Source organism: Oreochromis aureus, linkage group 11, assembly GCF_013358895.1.
Source record: "Oreochromis aureus strain Israel breed Guangdong linkage group 11, ZZ_aureus, whole genome shotgun sequence".
NCBI classification, from domain to species: Eukaryota; Metazoa; Chordata; class Actinopteri; order Cichliformes; family Cichlidae; genus Oreochromis; species Oreochromis aureus.
This window is the reverse complement of record NC_052952.1, coordinates 3,475,144-3,494,586: the sequence shown is the minus strand read 5'-3', so window position 1 is coordinate 3,494,586 and position 19,443 is coordinate 3,475,144. Positions and strand designations below refer to the sequence as shown.

At 41.5% G+C, this 19,443-nt stretch overlaps 1 protein-coding gene across 1 annotated transcript in view; it reads left to right on the top strand.

Moving 5' to 3' along the window:
- Window positions 1-19,443, top strand: part of LOC116311843 (adhesion G protein-coupled receptor B1-like) — a 73,588-nt gene that overhangs the window by 9,768 nt on the left and 44,377 nt on the right. Inside the window, exons 7-13 of the mRNA XM_039619456.1 lie at window positions 800-964; window positions 1,092-1,193; window positions 1,307-1,413; window positions 1,606-1,800; window positions 3,193-3,261; window positions 4,490-4,598; window positions 7,731-7,874. Of these exons, the coding sequence (XP_039475390.1) occupies window positions 800-964; window positions 1,092-1,193; window positions 1,307-1,413; window positions 1,606-1,800; window positions 3,193-3,261; window positions 4,490-4,598; window positions 7,731-7,874 (891 nt within the window). The remainder of the gene's footprint in view (window positions 1-799; window positions 965-1,091; window positions 1,194-1,306; window positions 1,414-1,605; window positions 1,801-3,192; window positions 3,262-4,489; window positions 4,599-7,730; window positions 7,875-19,443) is intronic.

Genomic DNA, 19,443 nt, shown 5'->3' with positions numbered 1-19,443 from the left:
AAAGATAGTTACTTAACTCCACATTTACTACAAATTACACAGACCTTCAGATTACTAGCATTGCATTTTGTAGTATTTTGTAATGACCTAAATTCAGAATATTTTAGTTCCTTTTCTCACTTCTTTAATAAAAGAATTTGTTTTTTTTATTGCAGAGCTTATTTTCAACTCCATGTTTTTATTATGAGGCTCTACTAGGTTATCATTGTGACAGAAGGACAACAGCATGAGTGAAAGTAAAGATTGACAAGACAGCAGTGTGACCTGCTGTGATGTACTGTTTGGAGATGGTAGAACTAACAAAAATACATGAGGATAAGCTGGAAGTGGCAGAGTTGAAGATACCCAGATTTGTATTGGGAGTGATCCGGATGCACAGGGTTAGAGTGAGGACATCAGAGATACAGCTCAGGTTAAGTGCTTTTAAGACATAATAGGTGAAGCAAGGCTGAGATGGTTTGGACATGTGGAGAGAAGAAATAGTGGATATTAAGGATGTTGAATATGGAGCTCCCAGGCAGGAGGAAGACCACTGAGAAGATTCATGGATGTAGTGAGAGAGGACCTGCAGAGGGATTAGTGGGACAGAGGAGGATGCTAGAGACAGGGCGAGATGGAGGTGGACAATCCACCGTGGCGATCTCTTTTTCAGCCAACTGTGCTAAGTGAGATTTCATAAATATAAAAACAGAACATTGTGGTCTGCATAATGGTGAAATTCACTTTGTTGATAGCAAACGTGTAAAATTTACACATGTTCCTGTTGTATTTCATTATTATTATTCACTCATTCTTTTAGTGGATGGCAAGTGGCAGACCTGGTCCTTGTGGTCGGGTTGTTCTAAAACCTGCGGAGGGGGGAGTCAGCAGAGAAACCGGATTTGTTATGGGCCCTTTTTTGGAGGGCAGCCTTGTCCTGGAGAGCGGGAAGAGGTCCGCAGCTGTAATGAAAAGAGATGCCCAGGTCAGTGGGTGGGCGCAGTTTGCTCCACTACATCAAAGACTGAAAAGTGCACTACTTCGACAGTCAGTCTCCTGGTTATGTGATTAATACAGCTGCATGGCACACTTTTATGTTTCTCTGGGAACAGAACCTCATGAAATATGTGGAGAGGACAACTACTCTAACGTTATGTGGAAGATGACTCCAGCTGGAGATACAGCAGCAGTACGCTGTCCTCCAAATGCCATGGGTGAGCTCTTTCCTGCATGTACAAAGATTACATTTGCATGTCCTGTAACAGCATGATGTAACAAGGGCTCACCAAATAATTGAGGGGTAATCCTCATGTGTTTCCCCATACAGGGCTTATCCTTCGCCGCTGCACCCTGGATGAGGAGGGCATTGCCTACTGGGAGAATCCCACTTATATGAAGTGCATTTCTAATGACTATCGCAGTATACAGACTTTAGTGAGTCTAAATAACTTGCAAAAAAATGCATATTGCAATGTTTTAGATGTGTCTGGGTAAAAATGTGTGACACATGGTATAGATGTTAATTCTTTTTTTTCATTAAGCCTTATGCCTGGGATACATTGAACTGTTATTACGCTGTGTTAACCACTAACTGTGAAAACTAACAGAAGCCACTTTCTCTGCTAGACTCGGGAGCATCTGTCCAAAGCGCAGCGTGGCCTTGTGGGAGATGGAGTATCAGAAGTAATGACAAAGCTGAGGGAAATATCCAGTGATGGAACCAGCTATAGTGGTGATTTGCTGGCCATTGTAGATGTGCTGAAGAACATGACAGAGATCTTCAGGAGGACATATTACAGCCCCAGCAATGAGGACACGAGGGTGAGCTACACGGTTTTACCACTGTGCTGCAGTGTGTAATACAGTGTAAAAGTGTCTTCTTCCCTCACAGGTAATCTCTTAAGATCCAAAAGGTCACTGACAACCCATCTAGGGTTAGAGCTAGGATTTTTGTCTTGTTGTCTAACTCTCTTGTGCCTTCTTCTCTCACACCAACCTGTTGCGGCTCCTCCCTGAGCCTGGCTCTGCCAGAGGTTTCTTTCTGTTAAACAGGAGTTTTTCCTTCCCATTGTCGCCAAAGTGCTTGCTCATAAAGGGTCATTTGACTGTTTTGTTTTTCTCTGTATGTATTGTAAGGGTCTACCTTACAATATAAAGCGCCTTGAAGCGATTGTTGTTGTGATTTGGCGCTGTATAAATAAAATTGAACTGAATTGAATATTCCTTTTATAGACTTTTTGCCCTTTTAGAATACCCAAATAAAAAAGTATTAAACAGAAAAAAACGTACAATGGCAACATATAATGCCAAACACTGGTTGGAAACTGTGGATTGAGCAGGTTGGTAATTACAAACAACCTCTTGGCTGGAGGATAGCCATGTCACTGCAAAAATGACTTGGGCGACTAAAGCAGCCTTGTTTTCATGCAGGAGTATAACCAGAATAGAACCAGTAGAGTTAAGTCCACTAATCCAAAGAGACGTGGTTGCTTTCAGACTTGCATGCAGACTGACTCAGACTGACTGCAATACACTGGCAATCTGTCTGTGTTTCTAAGTTAGACAGCAGTTATTTGCAGACCATCTGAGTTACACCATGATGTTTTTTGGACACAGGTTACCTCCCACCAGGTGACCTGTGCAATCTCCTTGCGATCAAAATTTGTTGCCCAGTGGTTGATTGTGTTGATGATGGCTGCAACTACTTGAAATGAATGCAAAAAATAAATAAATCTGAGCAATCACTGGCTAATTTTTCCTAGTTTCAAGGAGATTGCTGTCTTATTGCTGCTCTCATGTGACTGAGTCATAATAAAAAATTCAGTCCTAACCTAGACCCTAGACAGGTCGCTGGTGACCTGGTAGAGGTGAAAGACACAGGATGACAGATTTATACATGATGATATTTCTGTTGATGCCTTCTGCTCCAAAAGGCTCCAAAGCACACATTAGTAAAACTATATTGTAAAATATTAGGCTTCTGTTAGTTTTTTTTTTTTTTTTTTTTGCTGTTTTTACTTCTTACTGATGAAGTTATAAATCCTATTTTGTCCTTTGTCAGATTTTAAAAATCCTTTAGTCTCTCCTTGTCTGAATAGTAACAAACTTATAATTTCATGCCGTGGACTGGCTACGTAACTAAGATGGCAGTCACTAAGAAGGGTCTAGAAGAATTTCGAAAGACTGAATGCAAATCATTTTTTTCCTTTCCAGAACTTTGTGCAATCAGTCAGCAATCTGTTGATGGAAGAAAACAGGGAGAGATGGGAGGAAGCACAACTGGTTAGTATCAGCCTCTCTTTCTAAAATAGGACCTGTCCTTGTCTGTAATTGCAGCTTCTGTTGAACTTTGTGAGCAATAATAACTCCAACAATGAAGGAGAAATACTGATGGCAGCAGAGACACAGGTGGACAAACAGCCCACCTGTGTCTTTACAGAGGAGAAGCAAAAGGAGAATGCGAGAATTGCTGAAAGACAGAAATAACTACAGATAATGACGCAAACACCCACTCATCCATCTGCCGCACTTATTCACTCTGTGCCTCCAACAAGCTGTCCAGCATCCGCCTGTTCTCAGGAATTTCAGCATGTAGACAGAGAAATAATGCTAAATAAAACAAGCTGCTCTCCTCCAACTGCTTCAGATGTCTTAAAATGGAAATGGCACACTCTCGGTTCCCCCAGCACGGTCTGAATACACGAAGGAGAGCGAGCATTCAACCACTTTATTTTACTATCGTTATTATCTTCAACATTGGGGAGTAGTGAATCACATCTGATTAAACGAAAAAAGATGCATTTTGCATTTTCATGCTGATAGTTCATTCAAATTTGCACTTTTTTAATCATTTTTGTGCCGTTTAATACTACGAACAATATGGGGTTCAAATTCTTTCATATTATTGAAGCCCCTCTTTGATCTAGGCTGTGGCAAAGGCACTTACAAACGTTTAGAGAACTTTTTAGTCTGAACTACTTTTGGCCTCTGACTTAACCAGCTTTACAGTAGCACAGCCATTTCTGTCAGTGCTGATTAACTCAAACCTTGGCAGCCCTGCTTAGAAATGTAAGGTTTTCTAACTTATTTTGCTATTTTAAAAATAAATGTGATTTTATGTAATAGCAGATATTGCATCACTGCAATGTATTTAATCAAAAAGTCAAGCTTTTTAGCATTAAGGCCTTTATCGCAGCCATTTATTTCCCATCCGTGTGCCGTCTTTTTCCTTGGTATTGTAAATAAGAACAAAGCTGCAGTGTATTTCCTGTCATCAAAAAGAAAAGACTGATGTACAAACTGTAAATGTTGATGTTGGTTATAGTTGTGTGGGCTATAAGACATCGTGACACTGATTGAAACAGGAAGCTATGGCAATACTTGTCTCAAATTCCAGATTTCCTATAAAAGGCCTTTTGTGTGTCAAGTGCTCGAACAGCATTTCAGAATATTCGCCTCAAATCCATAATCCTTTTTCTGTTATTCTGCTCTCATGTGTCTGTTTTCTCAGCTGGGGCCAAACATCAAAGAGCTTTTCCGTCTGGTGGAGGACTTTGTGGATGTCATTGGCCTGAGGATGAAAGACATTCAAGACATGTGTGAAGTCTCCGATAACCTAGGTCAGTCTTATCTCTATCTAGGAGATCTCCACACCTCTCCCTTTTTATCAAAGAAATTCTCCTATCACAGCTTTCTCTGAAGATAAATCTCCATAACTACAATAGCAACCAATAAAAGTGAGGACAGGTCAGTCTAAAAAAAAGCTCCATCAACCAATGGCTATATGATTGTCAGCTGAAAGACAGTTTTAAGTTTCAGTCATCAAAGCGGATTTTAGCCCATATCAGTTTTTGATAGAGGCCACTAAGTAGCAGGAGATACTTATTGGCAGAGATAAAAGACATATTTCAGAAAATAAAGAACATTATTATACCTTTACTTACTACTATGCTTTTTTTTTTCTTTTTTGAAAAAAATTTCAATAATTTTTGATGCATTTGATTTTTCTGGCTCCTGACTGACAAGAACAAGGAGAACCTTTTTCCTGTAAGAAAAGACAAGACACGGTATTATTTCTACAGCCTATCCCTGGAATACACCTTCAAGCAAAAAGTCAAGCAGACATGCTCAAATCTATACCACAATCTTCTTTGATAAGACAATAGTGCTAACCATCCTGCAATGAATTTATTTTAACTAGTCTTTGTTAAGGAACATGCACTACTGCATGTACAGTAGAGTACAAAGAAGGCAGCACACATTCCAGCTGACCTGGACATTTGCATTGTCACATTCAGTTCCTCCTGGTAATGTCTGCAAAAGTTCAGCTCTACAGTGCATGTGTGAGAACAGCTATAGATAGAACTAACAGAAAATGAAGCAGTATATTAGGAATAAATTGGTAGCTATAGCTGGTATACCCAGTGGTAAAGCTTTTTAAATGTCAAATATTAATTCAATTCACAAGCTATTTTATTTAATTGGATAGCTATGTACCTCCAGTTTTCAGCTCCAGTGATTTAAAATTGCACTTTTGTAAAACTGGGCTTATTACTTTCACTCGGGGGGTGAGGGTTGGTGCTGGAAACAAAACACGTGAGACAGAGATGTCCTAGCCTTGCAACTTATGAAGCTTTAGTCCATCCATTCGTTCTCTTTCACTTATTCAATTTACAGTTTGCTGGAGCCTATCCCCACTACCATAGACTGAAAGGTGGGGCACACCCTGGACAGGTCGCCAGTCTGTCACAAGGCCAACACAGAGACTTGAGACCGCTCACACCTACAGTGTCAATTTAGAATCACCAATTAACCTAACCCCAGTGAAAGTAGACATCACAAAGGCTCCAGAGTACCCAGAGAGAACCCACACAGAAAGGTCAGATGGTGGATTCAAACTCAGGGCTTTCTCGCTGTGAGGCCACAGTGCTAACCACTGCTTCACCGTGCTGCCCTTCCCACCACCCTTTGTTCTGCAAATTCCTGTTTTTTCCTTAACTGTGAATCTTGTCGCATCGAGGAACAGCACAGCCTCATTCTAGCCTTCTGTTTCTGTTTGCCTTGTACTTACATGAAGAGAATAACTAAGGCTCATTATTAGCACTCCTCAGGGCTGAAAGTCTTTAGATGTGTCCCATGACACATCTACACATTCAAAACCACCTGCTGCTTCCCTCCATTGCCGTAACTGTTAACTCAACTTTCTTCAAACATAGAAAAAAAACACATAGTGTAGTCATCACAAAGGCTCTGAATCTCTCTATGACCTCCGGATAAAAACGAGGCAAAGTGTGTTTGTTGAATCAGGGGAAAGTACATGGGAATTGAGGGCAGATGAGAGGTCCCGTTTATAGTGATGCTGCCTCTCTGTCTGTAGCCAAATAGCCGCCCACACAAGCACTGCATCCTTCCCCTAAGCGGCTGACCTCCTCTCTGCTCCCACTCCTCAAATGGGAGCAAAGTCATGCAGGGAAATCTACCATCCACTTCCAGCACAGAGTTTGATCAGACATTCTTCTTCTAAACTTGTAAAAGTAGTGACGTTAGAATGCAGAATTTTGCCAAATTTGAATTGCAATCTTTTTTTAACTGCTTTGACAATTTAGCTTGTCAAAGCAGTTGCTTAGCTTTTCAGAAGTATTCTTTAATTCTCCAAGGAGAATAATGAGACTATGAAGACTGCATAAATCACCTGCATATGTTGTTTTTTGCTGGCCTACCTGCATGAAACTTTGGAGCATCTTATGTTATTTTTCAAAGAAGAAAAAAATAAATGAAATCACACCAAGTCCACCACGTCACTGGTGAAACATCTAGCTTTAGAGATCATGCCAGGGTTACGATCTGGGGTAGAACCAAATACCTTCAGTATAAAGAAATGTCCCCAAACACAGGAAACGTAGATTTGTATTTGTTATACAGCACAGAGTCAGATAATACTACTTGGTTTATTATTAAGAGTGACTTGTCTGTCTTATGAATTTAGGTTCTGGTAAATGCTGAAATGCCTGAAATGGATGGACTGAACCTCTGGTTCTTGAAGATGTTTCACCTCTTATCCCCCTCACCTCACCACCTTCTAGAGTTCTGAGAGAACATATGTATGCTGAGTTAGCTTGTCTTTTTTGGCTCTCTGTTCAATCCTGAATTAAAATCCTTCTTCTCAGTCCTGAATGACCAGGTCCCCATCATATCTTAACGACAGCAGACACCCATATAATCCCAATAGGTATACTACTGCTACTGAGGAACTTACGATGATGTACTGAGCCACAGATTCATATCATTAACTTTTGCCTAATCTCTTCTGTAGTTTGTATTTCTTTCCCCTCACCACCAACCGATTATTGCAGATGTCTCTTCTTCCTAAAATTGAGTTCTTCCAACTCACTGTCACCGTGTATTTTATTGTATGGCGCGATCTGATCATTGGGATTTTCTGTCTAATCTTTTTGAATCTTTATCTCTCAATATAAAGTCCCTTGAGAGTCCTTTGTCGTGTACTGGGGGTATTTACATATAAAAAAATGGATATAATTAAATGTTACATTTTCAGAAAAGTAATTTAATTATAGAAAAATGTAATGCTCACACATATGATAATAATTATTATTTGGTTTAGTTTGGTTTAAAATGAGCTCCTTGGCTAAACAAGTACTGAGATTAAACTGCTTTTTTTGTTCTTTTTTCTCCCATTTAGGTCCCACTTTCTCCCATTTTCAAGTTCACAATTTTTTTTCTTTCTTTTACAGTTCTCAGCATCCATAAGCGTCCAGTAAGGGGTCATGGAGGCATCAGCTTTCCTATGAAAAGCTGGAAGTGCATGGTGGACTGGGCTCTCAGCCCTGAGAACAAGGTCAACATTTCTAACAACATCCTGTCTACTGGCAAGCCAGGTGAGAGCTGTCAGAATAGGAAGTTAGCAGAAGTATGAAAATAACATTCTAAACATAATCACCAAATACTGATTGCACGGAGCCTGGCTTCTGATTGACAATTCAGGAACACACACTTGAATCTGCGAATGTTTGTGTGTGTGTGTTTGTTTGTTTGGTTGGGCAGGAGCTGTCAAGATACAAAGGCGAAATGGGGAACAGCAGTTGATTTATGAAACCGTGTTTACTGCCATTAATCTGCAAAGCAAAGCACTCTGCTCAGACAAATGCATGCGGAGATGCTCGTATTTAATGTCGCAAATAAAACATGCAGGAGAATAAAATCAGTTTTACATCACCCGCTGTTCAGCAGCTGTACGACAAAAAGCCACGCTGTCTTCAATAAGGCCTGAGTAAGTTTCATAAAATGTTAATACAGAGCCCATCTGCTTTAACAATGTGATGGCACTGAATTGCAAGCAGGAGCATTTACATACTGACTTGTGTCTTATAGTAAAAGGGAATTACACAACACCATGGTTTTGGAGGAGGGAGGCACCATGACAAAGAAAATGAGCAAATTATGTGTGTGTGAAATATGCAATGTGTATGTGTATATGTATATTAAATTATAAAATAGGTCATTAACATTTATGAAAATGATTAATCAATACAGGGCCTAGTGCCATATAACCAACAACTAGAGCTTCATTTAGCAATACTTTTCAGACTTCAGTCAAAGTTTGCAGTATCCCAAAGCAAACGGAGCTTGTGAAGTTGTAGTTCCATGACCTCTGACACCAAATCTCAGCTGCCAAGAGAACAGAGAGGAAAATAGTGATCCTTTATTACCCTTTAGAAATAATGTTCCTAAGAGGTTGTAAAGGGTTTCCATCTGGAAAAAAAAGGAGACACCAGAGACATAAACGACATAAATCAACACTATGGTCACTGTGGCTCAGGAGGTAGGCTTATTGCCTGCTATTCGTAAGACAACCCATCAGTATTTTAGAGTATCAAGATACTAAACCCTGATTTGCCTTGTCAAAGCTTTTAGGCTTAGAATAAAAGCGCTGTATGAATGTGGGTGAATGAGGCTTGTAGTAAAAAGCACTTTGAGCACTCAAATAGTAAAAAAGCAAAAATACCAGTCCATTTTTTTAAAAACATTTTAAGTTTTTAATCATATTTTTCTGTTGATTCTTTGGAGTTCCCAGTTTGTATATCTTTGTGGAAAAAAAAGTTAGATAATTTAGATAATATTTCAAATAACCGCCCAGAGGTGTTTCAAGATTGCAGCTGAGACTTGCTTCTGATTTTGAATTACACTAATAAGTCCTGTTCCCTGTGAATTACATTTGTTTTCCAAGTATTTTTCCAGGATGGCATTTGTTTGTGATGTTTCCAAAGTATCTCTGTTATTGGCCAAGCTTGGCCGTTTTCTTTTCAATTACCTTTTCAGACAACTAGTCATATATTAGCAAAGTTTCTAACACTGTGATATCTTCTGAGACCTTAGCAAGAAGTTATGAAGGATAAAAACCCCCTTGAACTTTTCCAGATTTTGTCACATTACAGCCACAAACATGAATCAATTTTATTGGAATTCCAAGTGAAAGACCAATACAAAGTGGTGCACATGTGAGAAGTGGAACGAAAATCATATATGATCCCAAACATTTTTTACAAATAAATAACTGCAAAGTGGGGTGTGCGTAATTATTCAGCCCCCTGAGTCAATACTTTGTAGAACCACCTTTTGCTGCAATTACAGCTGCCAGTCTTTTAGGGTATGTCTCTACCAGCTTTGCACATCTACAGACTGAAATCCTTGCCCATTCTTGTTTGCAAAACAGCTCCAGCTCAGTCAGATTAGATGGACAGCGTTTGTGAACAGCAGTTTTCAGATCTTGCCACAGATTCTCGATTGGATTTAGATCTGGACTTTGACTGGGCCATTCTAACACATGGATATGTTTTGTTTTAAACCATTCCATTGTTGCCCTGGCTTTATGTTTAGGGTCGTTGTCCTGCTGGAAGGTGGACCTCCACCCCAGTCTCAAGTCAGACAGTGGGGATGGTGTGTTCAGAGTGATGTGCAGTGTTAGTTTTCCGCCACACATAGTGTTTTGCATTTTGGCCAAAAAGTTCCATTTTGGTCTCATCTGACCAGAGCACCTTCTTCCACATGTTTGCTGTGTCCCCCACATGGCTTGTGGCAAACTGCAAACGGGACTTCTTATGGTTTTCTGTTAACAATGGCTTTCTTCTTGCCACTCTTCCATAAAGGCCAACTTTGTGCAGTGCACGACTAATAGTTGTCCTATGGACAGATTCCCCCACCTGAGCTGTAGATCTCTGCAGCTCGTCCAGAGTCACCATGGGCCTCTTGGCTGCATTTCTGATCAGTGCTCTCCTTGTTCAGCCTGTGAGTTTAGGTGGACGGCCTTGTCTTGGTAGGTTTACAGTTGTGCCATACTCCTTCCATTTCTGAATGATGGCTTGAACAGTGCTCCGTGGGATGTTCAAGGCTTGGGAAATCTTTTTGTAGCCTAAGCCTGCTTTAAATTTCTCAACAACTTTATCCCTGACCTGTCTGGTGTGTTCTTTGACCTTCATGGTGTTGTTGCTCCCAATATTCTCTTAGACAACCTCTGAGGCCGTCACAGAGCAGCTGTATTTGTACTGACATTAGATTACACACAGGTGCACTCTATTTAGTCATTAGCACTCATCAGGCAATGTCTATGGGCAACTGACTGCACTCAGACCAAAGGGGGCTGAATAATTACGCACACCTCACTTTTCAGTTATTTATTTGTAAAAAATGTTTAGAATCATGTATGATTTTCGTTCCACTTCTCACGTGTACACCACGTTGTATTGGTCTTTCACGTGTAATTCCAATAAAATTGATTCATGTTTGTGGCTGTAATGTGGCAAAATGTGGAAAAGTTCAAGGGGGCCGAATACTTTTGCAAGCCACTGTACATGACAGTGACTGAATATTCTCTATGCGCTACAAAAACTAGCACAGATTCAGCCCATCTTCTCAAGATGAGTATTTAGCCATGGACTTCTTTTAATGCTGAGACTCTTCCACAGAGATGAGTGGTAATTCATTGGTGGAGTTCAAAGATGTTCCCTAGGCCAAACTGAATGTACGGTCCAGTAAAATCTTGCCAGAGTCTACCCAGAGAATATATCTGCAAGTACCAGTATCTCAGGTGGCTCATTTGGCGTCAACCTTTGTGGTGTCACAAAGGTGACCATATCCTTAGTCAAAAGTTTGGTATATGTAGGATGAATTAAATGAGTTTCTGAGCAGTTTCTGAGTTGGTACAATGTCCACTCAACCTGTGGACATTGTACCAACCTGTTTGGATTGCACCCTGAATTCAAAATGACACCAAATGTCATTTTTTAGTGTATGTGTTCTGCTTCTGAAGTAGTGAATTCAGATATTTCAAAGCTATATATAAAAACCTCAAAAAATAAGTCAAAAAGACCGGCAGAGTATCTGTTGGAAAAGGTAGAAAATCCTAGGCATGTCCATATTATTTTGCTGGTCAGAGGAAAGAGAAGAAGAGAGACTTCATGCCCTGTGCCATTCTAACAGTTAATGGGGACAAAACCAGGTGGGCTTGACTTTTGTCTGTAGTCAGGTGCTAGGTGCACAGCTTTCAATCACAGCAGGGCTATTTGACAGCCACTAAGTTTACGACGATTAAAGACAGTCCTATACTGCTAGCATGCCAGTGAGGCCGTCGCTCCCAACCAGGAGTCAACAGGAGCCAATCAGGACTAATTAGAGACAATTTTCTCCGCAGCTAGAAGTGTCTCCCAACGGCAATGTCACACCAGCAGCCAGCCCTCTTTATGCATACAGCATGGACTTGCTTACATTGATTAAAACAGCTCTCTGATCCCTTGCTTGTGCTGATTGATTGGTCCCTTCACACAGCTCCAAAATGTTCTAAAATAAGCTTTATTTTTCATACAAAGGAAACTACAAATTGCATGCTTTCTGAGTTACAGAGGAACCGAGAGGAGTGTAAATAGAGTAAGGGTCCACAAGCAGGATTTTCCTGTTCTTTGCAATGTGTAAGCACAAAACAGCACAACACTCACCTGTAATTTTAAACATGAAACAATTTGATCAGGTTCTGATGTTTATGTTAATTTTACTCTGCTTTTAACAGTTAAATTAATTGTTAAATTGTGAAAAACAGCTAAAATAGAAAAATATTTCTTGTAATCGTGACAACCTAAACTCAAGTACAGGTTAATTTAAAGGTGTGTTCAAGGCTCCACTCTAGAACTGTGTGTAGGTAGCTGGTGTAACTGGTAACTAAAGCAGCTGTGATTTAAACATCTTTCAAAGGCAGTGTTAGCAAAAATTCATTTTACATGCTCAAAATACTATCGGACACATGGAATTTGCATATTCTGTACTCCATGATCGGCATGTGTGCGTCTGTAAGGAGATAATGGAGTTTAATGGGTTTTCTAGTCCAGTTCCTCTCACCACTAACAGGTTCAGATTCTGAACAGTAAAACTGGAGCCATATTGTATGTGTGTGTGCACGTGCATGTGTGTTTATGAGCAGAGATTTCAGAAATTTAGCTGTTTAGTAGATATTTAACGGTTTCCGTTCTTACACACACATAACATATAAACTATTGTTCCTCCAGGCTAGTTCGTACTGAGCACAGACAGTCTGGCTGTGCCTATTGGTTAGGCCAGCCAAAGCGTGTATGAGCAGGACAAATAATACTTCAACCCCCTCACACTTGCACATGTCTTTCTCGGTTACCCCCTGATGCCCATGGGAGCTCAGCTGTTGCCTGGGAGCTAAAGCCTTTGCCTGCTGCCTGGCACACTTCTGTGTTCTCTCAGGCTGCCATGTAGTGTGCTGGAGCAGAAGATTTGGAAGTATTCAAATGTCCTAGCAGATGGAGTTATATGTGAGAGAGAGTGCATGTTTGTGTGTGTGTTTTAATTATTATTAATATTTGTACTATTATTTGTATTATTATTTTGCCTTTGACACAGCTGCCAGATAAAGAAAGCATTTACTTCCCTCAGGCCTGTCTGTGACTTCATATTCTCCAGCAATTGAGTCTCCTCACATGTCGGCACTACTCTTCAACAGTGGGGGTTCACCCACAGATAGCTGCAGCCACAGATTTTACAGATCAATATCGATGGAAACAAAAGTATAACTTGGTGTTGCTGAACCACACATTTGTTTGTTCTTGTTTATCCACTGTATATTTTTGAGATTTGGGAAGTATGACCAACATAAATAGTTGGTAGCTTTGGTTGTGGTTCAAAACAAAAAAAACTGTGAGAAAGGTTCATACAGTAATTGAGATAGCCTGCCAACATGAATGCTTCTACAACTTAATGAAACAAGTAAAGCTGACATTCTCATCAACATTCAAGTTTATCAGATCTGTGTTGTCTACAGTGTGGCTTCCAGTGAACTCACAAGAATGCTAAAATCTTTCAGTGTGTTGGCTCTTTTAGAAAGAAAAGCAGTCTGAAATTGCAAAAGTTATTGCATTTAGCTTAAAGTGAAATATCTCTGTCCTGATAGGAATAGTCTTTTCTGGATTAACTGTCTAATCCAACCCAATATCAAAGCAGAGCATGTAATAAACATGCTGGTCCACCATGTCCATTTTATACTTTTCCTGTCCAAAGTGTAAAATGGGCATTTAGGCAGTATAGTACCACCAGGGGGAGATAATATATTTAACGCCACAAAGTCGCTAGTGACCAAAAGAGGAATGAAATGCATTCCAGGGTGCTGTCACAACCCGGCTCATAGGAAGTGACAAACAAATGGGAGACCACACACAGGCTTCTAAAGGCTGTAAAACATATTTAATGAAAATAAGGTAAAGTAACTTAAACACAGTGTAAAGGACATAACAGCCATAACTAAAACTTCCAAAAGAAGAAGACGGGAACCAGAGACAGAGCCAGTCAGAGCAAGAGAGACCCAGCTGGTTCAGTCAAAGTGTCTTTTATATGCACTGGGACTGGCCTACTCAGGTGTGCTGCATCTATAATTGGGTCAGCTCCACCTACCTGCAGGAAACAGGTAACAGAAAAAACAAAACACAAGGCCAGCCCACTGGCCGTCACACTCCCCCCCATAGAACAGGGTCTTACCCTGAGTTGACAAACACAATCATTTACATTATGAATTTGCAGCTAGACGAACATGTACACATGTACACCCATGCAACACCTTTCTGCATGCTCAAAGTCCTTTCATCTTCAGCACATCTCCAACCTCAGCAACCTTGGTACCTAGGAGCAATTTAAGAGGAAGGAATAAGACACTGGAAGAGACATACTTCAAAGCATATGAGGAGTGAAGCTGCTGGTTACAAAGGGGCACGGGACAAAGCATCTGCCAAGACATTATCTTTGCCCTTAATGTGCTGGATGTCCAAACTGTAAGGCTGCAAAAAGAGAGCCCACCGCATGAGCCTCTGATTTGGGTTCTGCAATGAGTTCAAGAAAGTGAGAGGGTTATGGTCAGAAAATACCTCAATAGGCCGAGCAGAATCCAAATATACTCTGAAATGCTGCAAGGCCAAAATTAATGCCAAAGCTTCCTTTTCAATGACTGAATAATTCAGCTGATGGGAGTTGAACTTCTTGGAATAGAAACTAACTGGATGTTCAGTACCTTGCTTGTCAGCTTGGACTAGAACAGCACCTGCACCAATGTGGCTTGCATCCACATACAGCTTGAAGGGCTGATCCAGACGAGGTGCTAAAAGCACAGGTTCAGAGCACAGTAAAGCTTTCACATCCCGAAAAGCTTGCTGGCATGCTGCAGACCAAATAAACTTTACTTTGGCCTTCAAAAAATCAGTCAGAGGAGCAACCACTGTTGAAAAGTTTCGACAAAAACAACGATAATAACCGACCAGACCCAAAAATCTCATGAGTTCTTTTTTGGTTACTGGAACAGGGAACTCTTTGATGGCCAACACCTTTGCATCAACCGGCCTCACATAACCTTGGCCCACAACCTTACCAAGATAGGTCACAGTTGCTTTTGCAAATTCACATTTTGCCAGGTTGATAGATTTCCCCAAACTAAGCGTTCAAACAGAGTGCGAATACGATCCAGATGATCCTCCCAGGTGCTACTATATACCACCACGTCATCTAGGTAAACAGCACAGCCTTTCAGCCCATTAACAACCATATTCATGAGTCGCTGAAATGTAGCTGGAGCATTGCGTAAACCAAATCCCATGACTGTATATGAATAAAGACCAGATGGTGTGATGAAAGCAGATATTTCCTGAGCTCTGGGAGTCAGTGGCACCTGCCAATATCCCTTCAACAGGTCAAACCTGCTCACATATTCTGCTGCACCAACTCGGTCAATACAGTCGTCAATATGAGGCAAAGGATAGGAATCGGGTTTGGTCACTGCATTTACTTTACGAAAGTCTGTGCAACAACGTGGTGATTTATCAGCTTTTTCTACCAACAAACATGGGGAAGCCCAGCTTGATGATGACGGCACTGCAATGTTGTTTTCCAACATGTACTGAACTTCCTTCGCCATTATTTTACTCTTTTCCTCAGAGACCCTGTAGAACCTCTGCCGGATTGGTTTTGCATCACCCACATCAATATCATGCTCTATCAAAGTTGTTTTAGAAGGCGTATCTCTAAACAAAGTTGGATAACTTTTAATTAATGCAGACAGTTCTGCACGTTTGTCAGTAGGCAAATGGCCCAACAGCACCTCCAAGTTCTGAAGAGTTTCTGAATTCTTCAGACGACCAAGCAATACAGGATCATCAGGTGCTGCCACATCCTCCCCCCCACAAACTGACTGCGCCATTGTACAAGCAGTCAACGCTGGACTCGAAGTAGAAGGAGAAATGAGAGAGCCCGACAGACCGACGGACAAAGGACGAACATGATATGGTTTCAACAAATTAACATGGCAAAGTTGATTTCTTTTCCGGCGATCTGGGGTAGCAATCAGATAATTCAGTTCAGACAGTTTCTGTACCACGGTGTAAGGCCCAGCAAACCGTGCCTGGAAAGGTGACCCTGCAATCGGCAGCAAAGCCAAAACCTGGTCACCCTCACTAAACTGCTGCTCGTCAGAACGCCGGTCATGAAAATATTTCATCTTGACCTGAGCCTTCCCAAGGTTCTGTTTGGCCAACTGACCTGCCACATACAGTCTGTGCCGAAAACCATTAACATAATCTATCAAATTCACTGGTGGTTCACCCGATAACCACTTATCACACAGCACTTTCAAGGGACCCCAAACTTTGTGGCCAAAGACCAAGTCATTTGGGCTAAACCCAGTACTCTCCTGGCACACTTCTCACGCTGCCAACAGAAGCCACGGTAAACCTTCCTCCCAGTCACTCCTCATCTCTGTGCAATAGGCACGCAACAAGGACTTCAGCATTTGATGGAAGCGCTCTAAAGCACCTTGGCTCTGCGGATGATAAGGAGAGGCTTTGTTATGTGTAATATTCAACAGCTTAAGAACTTGTGCAAATAGATTGGATGAAAAGTTTGATCCCTGGTCACTCTGGATAATCTTCGGTATGCCAAATATAGAAATAAACTGTGTCAATGCCTTCACCACAGACTTGGCTGTGATGGTACGCAGTGGATATGCAGCAGGATAACGCGTAACCTGGCACATCACAGTCAAAAGATACTCTGAACCAGATTTTGATCTAGGAAGAGGGCCCACGCAGTCAATGATCAAATGTTCAAATGGGTTACTCACAGCAGGGATGGGACAAAGTGGAGCAGGTTTGATAGATTGATTGGGCTTACCTACAACTTGGCAAATATGGCAGGTTTTAATGTAAGCTGAAACATCACGCTTAAGACGTGGCCAAAAGAAGTAGCGCAAGATGTAATTGTAAGTCTTCGTCACTCCCAAATGCCCAGATTTGTCATGAGAACACTTCAACACCTCGTCACGGTATTTAGTCAGAACCACAATCTGGACAACTGGACGTCCAACACTGTCCAACCCTTGCGGACTCCACTTACGGACTAGCACATCCTCATGCAGAAAATAACCCGAGGCCGCACTTCTAGCGTCAACACTAGGTTGCACCTGGCGAAACAACTCAGCCAAAGACGCATCAGCATGCTGTGCTTGAACTAGCTCTTGTTGGGAAACTGACAAATGTTGAGGAATAATGAAATCTGGTTCAACCTGACACTCTTCTGCTTGAGTTACAGGCTCTGTATCCCTTTTAGCTGCAGCCCTTGTAACAGCGCAAGCTACAAAGTCAGAAAAACCCTGTTCACACTCATGGGACTCATTCAGAACTCTAGATTTAACAGGCAAAGAACTGTCAGCCCAGACGTGATTTCCAGCCAAATCATTGCCCAAAATCACATGTACGCCCTCAAGTGGCAAAGCAGGACGAACACCAATGCAGATATCATCATCCACAAAACTGCATGACAAACTGACTTTATGCAGTGGAGCACAGATAGTGGTTAAACCCATGCCTTGAACAAGTACACACTCACTAGTATCAGTAACCTGTGAAAATGGTAACACGGAGGCTAAGATAAAAGAATCCTTCGCTCCTGTGTCACGCAAAATCTTTACAGGAACTTTATGAACATCACCTGGGAGTGATACAAACCCATCTGACACAAAGTCCTCAAACCCCGAATAGCTCTCCGAGTCAGACTTAGTCAAAACTGGCATTTCCTGAGAGACTACTGAAATTTCCCGTGCAGGAATGGTAAGAGCCACAGGCTTAACCTGTTTGCCTGTACGCGCCAACTTGCTTCTCAACAAGGGACATTCTGCTTTCCAGTGTCCATCACCATGGCAGTAGTTGCAAGCTTGACCAAGCTTACTGGGCTTCACACCACCATAGCCTTTTGCAGGATCTGATGACATAAACTTAGTTTGACCCAAAACTCTAGCAGGAGCACCAACTGAAAAGTGTTTCTACCAAACTGCCCCTTATGTGCCAAGACATATTCATCTGCCAATTTAGCAGCGTCCAGAAACTGTTTTCACTTCCGTTCGGCAATGTAAGTTGCAACCTCAGGAGGAACACGATCTTTAAACTGCTCCAATACCATTAATTCACATAAATCCTGGAAAGTAGACACTCCCAGTGCAGAACACCATCTGTTGAAGTGTTTAGTCAAATCCTCGCAAACTCTAAATGCGACTGCTTATCAGACTTTCTCCATGATCTGAAACGTTGACGGTAAGCTTCTGGTACCAACTCATACGCTTTCAGAACTGCATCTTTAACAGTAGCAAAACTCTGACAATCATCTGCACTAAGTGCTGAATAAGCTTCCTGAGCCTTTCCAGTCAAAACCGACTGTAACATAATTACACAGTCAGCCTCTGGCCATCCTCTCAATTCAGCAACGCGTTCAAAAAGGGAGAAAAAGGCATCTGGCTCTTTTTCATCAAATGTTGGCACCAAGCGCAAATTACGCACAACATCAAAAGTTTCAACTCCTTGTGGAGAAGACTCTTTAGCCTCCACACCACCTGATAACTTGCCCGCCTTGATTAGGTCTAGCCGATACTGCTCTAGCTCCATCTTTTCCTTTTCTAACGAATGCCTCACACGTTCCTTCTCAATGCTCAGCTTGTCTCTTTCCATTTGCAACAGTAACAACTCCTTTTGCTGCTCAAAAGACAAAGCAACAGCAGTTGAGACCACAGACTGATCAACCTCCACCCCTAAAGTCTGCATTTTACCTGGCAACACGCCTTTCTTTACTAATGCAGCCTTTAACACTCCTTTGATCTCATCTTTCAACCGTTTATCCCCAACATCGACATCATAATGTTCAACAAGTTTCAACAGTTGTTCTTTAGTATAACTGTTTAAGAGTTCCTCCGATGGAGACTGAATAAAAGCACCAACTGTAGCCATAACAGCAAAGTATTGATCTTTGAAATCTTTGAAACTCAGCACTTCCCCACTAACTGCCTAACCAAAATCTACGTAACTGAAGCCTAGTCTTCATGCAGTTACTTACGGTGGGTACTTATGCACTAAAAACCGCCAGAAAGAGAAAGGCAACTGCACAAACAGCGACCCCCTCAATTCTGGGGACGTGCTCCCGAGACGACTGCTCTAACCGTGTTCACCGCAACAGAAATATCAATGAATGAGTCTCAAGAGAGAAACACTCCTTCAACCTAACAGGGAAAGCACTGGTTTTAACTTATGCACATTCAATAATCAATACAGCTCATACGCTCCAAAGGTGACACAACACAGCACATCAACACTAGCTCCACCAAACCTAAGCTTATAGAAAAACATCAGTGTTAACATGACTGCCTCCACTCAATCCCCCTAACAAAATGGCCTCCCAAACAAAACACACAGCAAACACAGAACCCCAAACCACCACAAATAACCAAACGCATCAGCAATTAACTCAACAATTGCCTACAAAGCAAGGCCTAGCCAAGACACAACCAGACAAAGCCAGCCAAACAGATGAAATCAAACAGCACTAGGTGCAATCAGCTGCAAACAGACCAGCTCTCAATCA